Genomic DNA, 12,676 nt, shown 5'->3' with positions numbered 1-12,676 from the left:
GGGTCAAAATGGGGATTTCCCTTCTGATCCCATCCCTCTCTGATGTTATCTTTATCTGTGTGTCAGGGTCCAGATCTGAGCCTGGGACCTCTGCATTGCCTGGGTGTAGCTCTTCTTGCTGTGCCACCTGATCCCATGCCTAATGTCAACATGTGCTAGCTCCCATCATGGGGGATCAATGGACGTGTTTCCGGGATGCAACCCCTTCCTTTCATCTACTTTAGTTGCGAGGAAGGGGTTGCACCCCCAAAACGTGTACCTTGATATCCCGTGATGGCAGATGGCACATGTTGACACACTATGTGCATCTTCAAAATTTGGCTTTTAAAATTTTAGAGAAACGTTAGAAAAAAAGAGAGAATTTTAGAAATGTTGGTATGTTTTCGATTCTGCCTAAAACATCTATGATGTTTTTGAGTCTTTTTTCCACATCAACATCTTCCTTGATCTTCTATAAATCCCGATTGCACACCATGATCTACCCGATGAGGACTTGTGCACTTGTACTTGTGAAATGTGTTTCTTCTTAAACAACATCCACATCACCTAAAAAAAAATAAAAACACACCATGTATTATAAATATGCAGGTATCCATCTATTACCTAAAGCTGTGGTCTCAGACACTCACCTGTTGTGGTTACTATTTTGCCCACTTCATAAACCTCTCCTTCCTCCACATCCTCTGGTTGTTGTTTTTGGATTTCCCCTTCTTTAGGAGGTTGGGGGTCCCCGGTGACCTTAGACGTCCCGAGTCTTTTCTCCCCTATGTAAATAAAATAAAGGTATACTTAGCACACAGATATTTGAGGCAAGAAATAGGAATATGAAACATTGCTTGGAAGTGTCGTACAATTGTCTGTTTTGGCAGAGTTCAAAGCTAAAGACATGATTTTTTCCCTTTAAAAAGCTGGTATACTTATCTTTTTTGTTAAAGTATCACACATGTAGAGACCCCTAGTATCCACTGGAGCACCTGTGTGGGACACCCTAAAAAGTTTGTTCTGGTGTCCCAGATGTGTAAACAGCTGCTGAGTGTCCTCTCCTTACACTGAATCAAGTTTGCATTTCATTCTAGTTACAAACCCATCTAGACAACAATGTACTAAACTTCTTTTAAGACAAATAAGCATGACCAAATGTAGTTAACTTGCATCTGCAAAAAACTTTGTATTAGTGGGAGAACGAACTGTGTTTACTACGAACGATTACTGTGCCCATGAACCTGAAACTTGCCATTTTAAACTGTACAACAGTAAAGAAAAGCACATGGAGCAGCACAAATGTAATAAGAAGAATAGGAACACACAACAAAATACTTACTTTTTTGCAGCACTCTCTGGATTCTTCTGTACTGATCCTGCTCCCTCAATTTGAGGTCTGACCATCGTTTCCTCAGTTGATCCTTGGATCGCTGTATCCCAAAATTCTTCTGCAGACGTTTCACAACTTTAGTCATGATCTTGGCCTTTCTCACATTTGGGTTTAGGTACGGTCCATGCTTCCCGTCATAGTCGGCCATCTTGAAGATGTCCACCGTCTCTACCATCTCTATAAAGGCCATATTTGAGGCCTTAAAAATCCTCCGGGATTGGGACATTTGTGGCTCTGGGCCCAGTAGCCTGCCCGAATCCCAGGTCACTCCCCTCCGCCTTCCAAGAAAAAGTCCCAGGAAGAGGAGTAACCTGGAGGAGGCAGCACTTGGCCTATTTCAGAAGGCTACTGTGCCCCTCAGAACCCCCCCAATATTCAAGACGACTATGCCTACATGGCAGCCTGCAAAATGCAGGAAATGGAGGAGGGCCAACGCCTCTTATGTGAGGAAGTTATGTTACAAGCCCTAAATAGGGGGTTGAGGCGAACTCACAAGCCAAAGCCACGTTTGTGAGTTCAACCATGGTCCTCCTCCTCCTCCTCAACCTCCTGCCACAACTACAACACCAGAGCCACAGCCTGGAAGCAAGCCTGGAAGGAAAAGAAGAGAGTGATGGCCTGGGTTGAGTCTGGTCTGCAAAAAATGCAGGCTGTGGTAAGACCACAGCCTGGGGACACATATGTCATCTGATCTCTTGTAGTCCTGGACCGGATTGTTTTCACTATTATAAGGACTCCTCAGGCCACTAATTTTGACTGTAAAATAATTGATGTGTGCCCTGGGGTACAAAGGCTTCGCAAATTTCACCAGTTTCTCCAGCATTGCCTTCCTCTTTATTTTGTTATGACCCATAATAAATGGCTATTTATTTTTCACAAATACTTGCCTATGTGTTTAACTTCAAAAAGGACAGTTTGTTTGTGAGTAGGCAGGTACATTTCAAAAATACAATGTCAAATTAACAAGGGACACCAACACCAACCTCCTTGAGGTTAAAAAATACAAGATAATAATAATGTTGTGGTAACTTGACACAAAACGAAAGAAAAAATTATGGAGATCTGGATAATATAAAAAAAAAAAAAAAATAGGAGATCTGGATAAAAAACAAAAAAAACCCAAAAAAACACTATAACCAAAAATTTTAATCTTAATTTGGAGATCTGACGAAAAAAAAAATAATTCATGAGATCACGAGACATAATAAAGAAATCAGATTGTCAGAACTCTGTGAATATGAGCAGCAAAACAACTTCATTATTCTAGCATTATAAAGAAGAAGAGAATGTGCTGCATTAAAAGATTTAAAAAGTTGCAGTGTGACGAATGTGCTATCTCCATTACAAATGCTAGTTTTACCAGACCGAGCGATTCAGTCTCGTAATTGATTCAGAGCATGCGTGGAACTTTGTGCATCGGAATTGTGTACACACGATCGGAATTTACGAGAACGGATTTTGTTGTCAGAAAATTTGAGATCCAGATCTCAAATTTTGTTTGTCGGAAATTCCGACGGAAAATGTCCGAGCCTACACACGGTCGAAATTTACAACAAGCTCCCATCGAACATTTTCTGTCGGAAAATCCGACCGTGTGTACGGGGCATTAGAATCAACTCCAGACCTTTTACCTTCTTAATTGATGAAGAAATAATGGAGTAGCCCACACCTGGCCATGAAACCGCTTTTGATTCAATTGTCCAATTACTTTTGGTTCTTGAAAGAGGGGGGATGGCTATTCAAAAAAAGCTATTCAAAAGCTGTAATTCCTAAACCCTTTCTCCGATTTGGATGTACATACCCTAAAATTAAACCCATATTCATTATATAACTGGAGCTTGAATATGTTTTGGTAAATACCTGAAAAATTCTAAATTGTGCCTGTGTCCAAAATTATATGGACCTAACTGTATGTACCCTCTTGCTCTGTCTATTCGGAGTTGAAGATGAGGAGATGGATGCGGCAACTAAATTGTTTCTTAGACTCCACAAACTCATAGCAAGAAGGTGGATATATGCAAAAAATTTAAAGCTGAAGATGTGGCTGAAATGAGTTAATGCAGACATTCCGCTATATTGAATGATGTATGAGGCCAGAAGTGCTCCCAAATAATTCAGGAAAGTTTGGTTTCGATGGGTGGATTCTATTGATACGCTAGAGGGGAGGTGTATAATTGAGGAACTATGAGAACGACTGAGCCGAGATGTTAAGTCTTGTGATGTTTTTGCTGAGAATACAGTATCACACACTTGCTGGACCTGGGGGTAGTGGGTTTTGTTCATTTTGTTTAAAGCTGTTCTTGAGTTGCCTTTTTTACCTGGGGGGGGGGGTAAAAGGGAAAAATTGTACTTATCAGATTTGATCAATGTATACATGTTAGCATCATATACTTATTGATCTTAGGATGTTTGGATACTGTATGTAACCCTTCTACTGCTATCTGATAATAAAAACTTTTTCAAAATATAAATCCTATAATTTCTTTGATGAATGCATATAATATATACTGTACCGTTTTCTTCAGATATACAAAAGAATGTTGGGTAAAGATCCAGGAGATGTTATGGCAAGCATTGGTGCTAATTATTATCTATCTTGTTCTGTTTTACCCCGAAATGAAGAATAATTCAGTTATACATTCCGACAGACTATCTTACCTGTAACTCCAGTATTTCCCTTAACCCCTTGATTGCCTATTGGTCCTACTTTCCCTGGAGGACCTGGGATTCCTCTTTCCCCTCTTTCACCTGTAATACATGTAATACAGGACAATAATATTTACCGTTTGCAATATGTAAGTGGTATAGTAATAGAAAAACGGATCATGTTTAATCCTAATACATTATGGCAAAACAACTGTCTCCATTATAAAGTAAATTCCGCTGATGTAAGGTCTCTACACCCTTTCTGTTTACAGGAATGTGTTCAACTTTCTTGACTGAGGGGTCACCAAGTGTGACATCATTACGGGACACACATACAGTATCTCACAAACGTGAGTACACCCCTCTCATTTTTGTAAATATTTTATTATATCTTTTCATGTGACAACACTGAAGAAATGACACTTTGCTACAATGTAAAGTAGCGAGTGTACAGCTTGTATAACAGTGTACATTTGCTGTCCCCTCAAAATAACTATACACAGCCATTAATATCTAAACCACTGGCAACAAAATTGAGTACACCCCTAAGGGAAAATGTCCAAATTGAGCCCAATTAGCCATTTTTCCTCCCTGGTGTCACGTGACTCGTTGGTGTTACAAGGTCTCAGGTGTGAATGGGGAGCAGGTGTGTTAAATTTGGTGTTATCACTAGGGATGGGCTTTATGTTCGGGTCGAAAATGAGTTCGACTTGAACATTGGCTGTTCGCCCGTTCGCCGAACAGCGAACAATTTGGGGTGTTCGCAGCAAATTCGAAAGCCACGGAACACCTTTTAAAAGTCTATGGGAGAAATCAAAAGTGCTAATTTTAAAGGTTTATATGCATGGTATTGTCATAAAAAGTGTTTGGGGACCTGGGTCTTGCCCCAGAGGACATGTATCAATGCAAAAAAAACGTTTAAAAACGGCTGTTTTTTCGGGAGCAGTGATTTTAATAATGCTTAAAGTGAAACAATAAAAGTAATAATATTCCTTTAAATATTCCTTTAAATTAAATTCCTTTAAATTTCGTACCTGGGGGGTGTCTATAGTAAAGGGGCGCATGTTTCCCGTGTTTAGAACAGTCTGACAGCAAAATGACATTTCTAAAGGAAAAAAAGTAATTTAAAACTACTATTGCTAGCGCCGGCTATAATGAATTGTCGGTCCGGCAATACACATGAAAGTTAATTGATAAAAATGGCATGGAATTTCCCCACAGGGGAACAACAAACCAAAATTTAAAAAGAAAATGCGTGGGGGTCCCCCCTAAATTCCATACCAGGCCCTTCAGGTCTGGTATGGATATTAAGGGGAACCCTGCACCAAAATTTAAAAAAAAACAATGGCGTGGGGAGTCCCCCTCAAAATCCATACCAGACCCTTCAGGTCTGATATGGATTTTAAGGGGAACCCCGCGTCAAAGTTTTTAAAAAAATGGCGTGGGGTCCCCCCAAAAACCCATACCAGACCCTTATCCAAGCATGCAACCTGGCAGGCCGCAGGTCCCAGCCCCCCCCCGTGTGAATTGGTAATTGGGTACAAATGTACCCCAACCATTTTACAAAAAAAGTGTCAAAGAGGTTTAAAAACACAAGAGACGGTTTTTGACAAGTCCTTTATTAATTTCTTCTTCTTCCATCTTCTTCCACCCCCCTCTGACAACACGGGGAAAGCCACAGGGTCTTGTTGCTGAGAATACCCCCTTGTTAAAGGGGGCTTCCAGATTCTGATAATCCCCCCGCCCGCAGACCCCCACAATCACCGGGTATGGGTTGTGGGGTGAGGCCCTTCTCCCCATTAACATACCCCAAAGCACCGGTCCAGGAGGGGGGCACTCTCTCATCCCCCCCTCTTTTCCTGCGGCCTGCCAGGTTGCGTGCTAGAATAAGGGTCTGGGTCCTTTAGAAATGTCATTTTGCTGTCAGACTGTTCTAAACACGGGAAACATGTGCCCCTTTACAGGCATGCTATAGACACCCCCCAGGTATGAAATTTAAAGGAATATTACACTTTTATTGTTTCACTTTAAGCATTATTTAAATCACTGCTCCCGAAAAAACGGCCGTTTTTAAAACTTTTTTTGCATTGATACATGTCCCCTGGGCAGGACCCAGGTCCCCAAACACTTTTTATGACAATAACTTGCATATAAGCCTTTAAAATGAGCACTTTTGATTATGCATATTCGTGTCCCATAGACTTTAACAGTGTTCGAACGAATGTTTTGCCTGTTCACATGTTCTGGATGCGAACTGAACCGGGGGGTGTTCGGCTCATCGCTAGTTATCACACTCACTCTCTTATTGCTCACTAGAAATTCAGCATGGCACCTCATGGCAAAAAATAATTGTTGCTCTACATTAATATGGCCTAGGCTATAAGAAGATTGCCAAGACCCTGAAACTGTGCTGCAGCACGGTGGCCAATACCATATAGCAGTTCAACAGGACAGGTTCCACTCAGAACAGGCCTCTCCATGGTCGAACAAAGAAGTTGAGTGCATGTGCTCAGCTTCATATTCAAAGGTTGTCTTTGGGAAATAGACATATGAGTGCTGGCAGCATTGCTGCAGAGGTTTAAGGGGTGGGGGGTCATCTTGTCAGTGCTCAGACCATACGCCGCACAGGGCATCAAATTGGTCTACATGGCTGTTGTCCCAGAAGGAAGCCTCTTCTAAAGATGATGCACAAGAAAGCCCGCAAACCCTTTGCTGAAGACAAGCCGAATAGAGACATGGATAACTGGAACCATGTCCTGTGGTCTGATGAGACGAAGATAAATTTATTTGGTTCAGATGGTGTCAAGCGTGTGTGGTGGCAACCAGGTGTGGAGTACTAGGGATGAGCTTCGAGTTTGAGTCGAACCTATGTTCGTCTCGAACATCGCATGTTCGACCGTTTGTCGAATTTCGAACATTATGGGCCGTTCGCGCCAAATTCGAGTGGCGCGTCATGGCCCATAATTCACTGCGGCATCGCAGTGCATTGCTGGCTGATGATTGGCCAAGCATGCACTATGACCTGCATGCTTGGCCAATCACAGCACTATCTGTACAGAGAGCCGTAATTGGCCAAAGCCAGGGTGGCTTTGGCCAATTATGGCTCAGGGGATTTAGTACACGCCACACATTATATAAGGCCACCTGCATGGCACCCTTGTGTAGTGTGTTGCAGCGGCGGCGGAGAGATAGACAGTGTCATTTGATTTAAGTTAGATAGAGTAGGCAGGCGAGTCAGTTAGCTGCACTTACAGTGTATTGTGTATATATATGCATCCTAGGTGTTGTGTGTGTGTGTGTGTGTGTGTGTGTGTGTGTGTGTATATATATATATATATATATATATATATATATATATATATATATATATATATATATATATATATATATATATATATATATATATATATATATATACATACACACTGATTTCAGTTTAGCTAGATCCGTTCCTGTTATTCTCTTCCTACTGACAGGCAGGTGTTTTTACAGTATTTACAGTTAGTGTAGTGCGTCCTTTGCACAGTGTGCACCTATAGCTACCTGAAGAAAATTGGTGGTGTTCTTCTGATTCGATTAGTACTGCAGGCAGCTGCAGTATTTACAGTTAGTGTAGTGCATCCTAGGCAGAGTGTGCACCTAAAGCTACCTGAAGAAAATTGGTGGTGTTCTTCTGATCTTATTAGTACCGCAGGCAGCTGCAGTAATTACAGTTAGTGTAGTGCGTCCTCTGCACAGTGTGCACCTAAAGCTACCTGAAGGAAATTGGTGGTGTTCTGATCCTATTAGTACCGCAGGCAGCTGCAGTATTTACAGTTAGTGCACTGTGTCCTCTGCACAGTGTGCCCCTAAAGCTACCTGAAGAAAATTGGTGGTGTTCTTCTGATCCTATTAGTACCACAGGCAAGCAGCTGCAGTATTTACAGTTAGTGTAGTGCATCCTCTGCACAGTGTGCACCTAAAGCTACCTGAAGACAATTGCTGTTGTTCTGATCCTATTAATACCACAGGCAGGCAGCTGCAGTATTTACAGTTAGTGTAGTGCGTCCTCTGCACAGTGTGCACCTAAAGCTACCTGAAGACAATTGCTGTTGTTCTGATCCTATTAGTACCACAGGCAAGCAGCTGCAGTATTTACAGTTAGTGTACTGTGTCCTCTGCACAGTGTGCATCTAAAGCTACCCGAAGAAAATTGGTGTTGTTCTTCTGATTCTATTAGTACCACAGGCAGGCAGCTGCATAATTTACAGTTAGTGTACTGCGTCCTCTGCACAGTGTGCACCTAGAGCTACCTGAAGACAATTGCTGCTGTTCTGATCCTATTAATACCACAGGCAGGCAGCTGCAGTATTTAGAGTTATGCCCCGTACACACGGTCGGATTTTCCGACGGAAAATGTGTGATAGGACCCTGTTGTCAGAAATTCCGACCGTGTGTAGGCTCCATCACACATTTTCCATCGGATTTTCCGACACACAAAGTTTGAGAGCAGGATATAAAATTTTCCGACAACAAAATCCGTTGTCGGAAATTCCGATCGTGTGTACAGAAATCCGACGGACAAAGTGCCACGCATGCTCAGAATAAATAAAGAGATGAAAGCTATTGGCCACTGCCCCGTTTATAGTCCCGACGTACGTGTTTTACGTCACCGCGTTTAGAACGATCGGATTTTCCGACAACTTTGTGTGACCGTGTGTATGCAAGACAAGTTTGAGCCAACATCCGTCGGAAAAAATCCTAGGATTTTGTTGTCGGAATGTCCGAACAAAGTCCGACCGTGTGTACGCCCTACTAGTGTACTGTGTCCTCTGCACAGTGTGCACCTAAAGCTACCTGAAGAAAATTGGTGGTGTTCTTCTGATCCTATTAGTACCATAGGCAGGCAGCTGCAGTATTTACAGTTAGTGTACTGTGTCCTCTGGACAGTGTTCACCTAAAGCTACCTGAAGACAATTGCTGTTGTTCTGATCCTATTAATACCACAGGCAGGCAGCTACAGTATTTACAGTTATGTACTGTGTCCTCTGCACAGTGTGCACCTAAAGCTACCTGAAGAAAATTGGTGGTGTTCTTCTTATCCTATTAGTACCATAGGCAGGCAACTGCAGTATTTACAGTTGGTGTACTGTGTCCTCTGCACAGTGTGCACCTAAATCTACCTAAAGACAATTGCTGTTGTTATGATCCTATTAAAACCACAGGCAGGCAGCTGCAGTATTTACAGTTAGTGTACTGTGTACTCTGCACAGTGTGTACCTAAAGCTACCTGAAGACAATTGCTGGTGTTCTCATACTAATAATACTACAGGTAGACAGTTGATTCTGCTAGCTGCAGTATCAGTATATATATACACATCCCAGCTTGTGCAGCTACATCTCAATGCAGGCGATTAGTATGTCTGGAAGGCCAACAAGGAGAGTCACAAGCCAATAAAAGAGGGCAAGCAGGCTCTGTCTAGAGGCAACAGTGCTGGTCGTTGAGACGGTGCATCCTCATCAGCACGTGGCCGTGGGACACGCTTGTCCTTTTTTTTGGCAGCAGGCCGTGTTGAGCTGCAACATGCGGAAGACTTGGTAGAGTGGATGACCAAGCCGTCCTCATCCTCCTCATCCTCTCTCACCCAGGCTCAGGGTACTTTGTCTGGCAAAGCAGCTGCCAACGCGGCCTCTTCTTTCGGCTCAATGGCATCAGTCACTCCTTACCTAGCCCCACCATGTCCTCCTGAGGAGTCCCCCGAACTGTTTGACCACAGTGTTGGGTACATGCTCCAGGAGGATGCCCAGCGTTTTGAAGGCTCAGATGATGGTACCCAGCTAGAGGAAGGCAGTAACGTAAGCACAGAGAGAGGGGGTGCCCAAGAAGGACAGAAATCTGGCAGTCATGTTCCTCCAACTGCAGCATACTGCCAGCTTTGCTCCAGTGATGAGGAGGGAGGGGATGATGAGGTCACTGACTCCATGTAGGTGCCTGATAGGAGAGAGGAGGAGGTGGAGGCACATCTCCAATGAGGCAGGATGCCCTCCAGGGGCCAGCACACCGACTGCATCACACCGCAGAGCTCCGTATGTGCAGGGCGCTGCTGTCTCTGCGCGTTATTCCAAAAGTTCTTTGGTGTGGGCCTTTTTTGAGACGAGCGCATCAGATTGCACCGCTGCTATTTGTAACATATGTCTCAAGCGTATCTCGCGTGGCCAAAACATCACCCGCTTGGGCACCACATGCTTGACCAGATATATGTCGACCTGCCGTGCAGTTCGGTGGCAAGCGTACCTAAAAGACCCACACCAAAGAAGAAAGCGGACCTATCCTTGCTCCTCATCAGCTGGGATCTCCAACCCCACTATACCTTTAGTCCTCTCTGAAACCTGCACTGAGAGGAATGAAGGTGTAGAATTAGGTGTGTCACAGCCAAGTACTTGCAGGCAATCTGCAATCGGTAAACCGACGTCAGATTGTACCAGGCAAATTTCCCTGCCCCAGCTGCTGCACCGCTGAAAGAAGTTCACTCCCAGCCATCCACATGCCCAGCGGTTGAATGCTAGCTTGGCTAAATTGCTAGCACTTCAACTGCTGCCTTTTAAGTTGGTAGACTCTGCCCCCTTCCGTGAGTTTGTGGAATGTGCGGTTCCTCAGTGGCAGGTTCCCAAACTGCACTTTTTCTCATGGAAGGCGATTCCGGCTCTCTATCGGCATGCAGAAGGCAATGTCTTGGCCTCGCTGGACAGGGCGGTCAGCGGTGGGGTGCATATTACCACTGACTCATGGTCCAGCAGGCATGGACAGGGACAGGGACATCTGGGAAGGATGCAGGACAGGTTGCAGTAGTGTTGGAGGTTGTTCCACCACCACGCCTCCAAAATTCTACTAGTGGTGATTCTGCCACACCTATCTCCTCCACCCCCTCCTCTTCTTCTTCCTCCATGGCCTCTTCCGCTGCTTTATTTGTCCTCAGAACCAGCGGTGCTCCGTAGGCGTTCAAGGGGCTACGCAAGCACGCAGGCAAAAAGATGCCATGCGGTGCTTGAGCTGGTGTGCTTGGGGGACAGGAGCCACACTGGGGCAGAGATTCTGTCAGCTCTGCAGGGGCAGGTTCAGAGGTGGTTGATGCCACCCCAGCTTAAGCCAAGTATGGTGGTTTGCAACAATGGCACCAACCTCCTCTCCGCCCTCCGACAGGGACAACTGACACCTGTGCCCTGTTTAGCTCATGTCCTTAACTTGGTGGTGCAGCTGTTCTTGGGCAGGTACCTGGGCTTACAGGATGTCCTGAGGCGGGCCAGGAAAGTCTGTGTGCATTGGTTGACTTCCAAAAGGAATTTACCCTGCCCAAGAACCGCCTAATCTGTGACATGCCCACCAGATGGAACTCAACGTTGGCCATGCTGCAGCGGCTGCACACGCAGCAGAGGGCCATCAATGAGTACCTATGCGACTATGGCACCAGGACAGGGTCAGGGGAGCTTTTTTTTTTTCCCCATGCCAGTGGGCTATGATCAGGGATGCATGCACTGTCCTGTCACCATTTGAAGAGGCCACAAGAATGGTGAGCAGTGACAGTGCATGCATCAGTGACACTGTCCCTCTTGTCCACCTGTTGGAGCACACGCTGCATGGAATAATGGACAGGGCACTTGAGGCAGAACAGAGGGAGGAAGAGGAGGACTTCCTTACCTCTCAAAGCCCCCTTTATCCAGACAGTGTTCCTGCGTGCCCGCTGATCACACAGGAAGAGGATGAGGAGGAGGGGGAGGAGGATTGTGTCAGCATGGAGGTGGAGTCTGGCACTCAGCATCAGCAGCAGTCTTCAAGGGATCATTTACAGTCCGAAGAAACCCATGGACTTGTACGTGGCTGGGAGGAAATGGATCATGTCGTCCTTAGTGACCCAGAGGACTCTGGACTGAATGCCTCAGCAAACCTACGCTGCATGGCCTCCCTGATCCTGCAAAGCCTGCAGAAGGATCCTCATATTTGTGATATCAAGGGGAGGGATGATTACTGGCTGGCAACCCTCCTTTATTCACGTTACAAGGGTAAGGTTGAGGACCTTATCTTGCCATTGCCGACGGAGCAGAGGATGAAACATCTTCGGGAGGCCTTGCAGAAAGGTTTGTGCAACGCGTTTCCAGAGCGTTTCCAGAGCCTGGGAGGTTACAATTTCCTTGTCCTCCTGGACAACATGTTGCTGAGGCTTCAGTCAAACACAGAAGGAGTGGTGGAGAAGGTGGCCGTCTGACCGATGCGTTCAGACAATTTTTTAGTCCGCAGCCCCAAGGTATGATCGGTTCCAGCAACCATCACCAGCGTCTGATTCACATGGTGCAGGATTACCTAGGGGCAAGATCAGACTTTCAGGACACCTTTCCCACCGACAATCTGGGTTACTGGGTATTGAGCATGGATCACTGGCCAGAGCTTGCACAGTATGCAGTTGAGCTACTGGCCTGTCCTGCATCCAGCGTTCTTTCGGAACGCACATTCAGTGCTGCTGGAGGCTTTGTAACCGATCACAGTCGATCGGCTGACCTTCATAAAAATGGATCAGTCTTGCATCACCAGCTACCAAGCACCTGATGCTGATGTAACCAATTGATTTTTTTTTTAATGTGAGATCCCTTCAAGACTGCCTATGCTGATGCTGAGTGATTATCCTG

At 44.9% G+C, this 12,676-nt stretch overlaps 1 protein-coding gene across 2 annotated transcripts in view; it reads right to left on the bottom strand.

Annotated features, from left to right (window-relative positions):
- The window catches only part of LOC141106239 (mannose-binding protein C-like), a 188,021-nt gene that overhangs the window by 154,136 nt on the left and 21,209 nt on the right, over positions 1-12,676 (bottom strand). The window contains exon 3 of one of the 2 annotated variants that reach the window (XM_073596853.1): positions 4,031-4,120. The exons of the other annotated variant lie outside the window; for it this stretch is intronic. Within the exon in view, the coding sequence (XP_073452954.1) occupies positions 4,031-4,120 (90 nt within the window). The remainder of the gene's footprint in view (positions 1-4,030; positions 4,121-12,676) is intronic. 2 annotated transcript variants of the gene reach the window in all.

The sequence above is a fragment of the Aquarana catesbeiana genome, linkage group LG08 (assembly GCF_042186555.1).
Source record: "Aquarana catesbeiana isolate 2022-GZ linkage group LG08, ASM4218655v1, whole genome shotgun sequence".
NCBI lineage: Eukaryota > Metazoa > Chordata > Amphibia > Anura > Ranidae > Aquarana > Aquarana catesbeiana.
The sequence above is the reverse complement of the archived record's forward strand: the minus strand, read 5'-3'. Positions and strand labels throughout refer to the sequence as shown.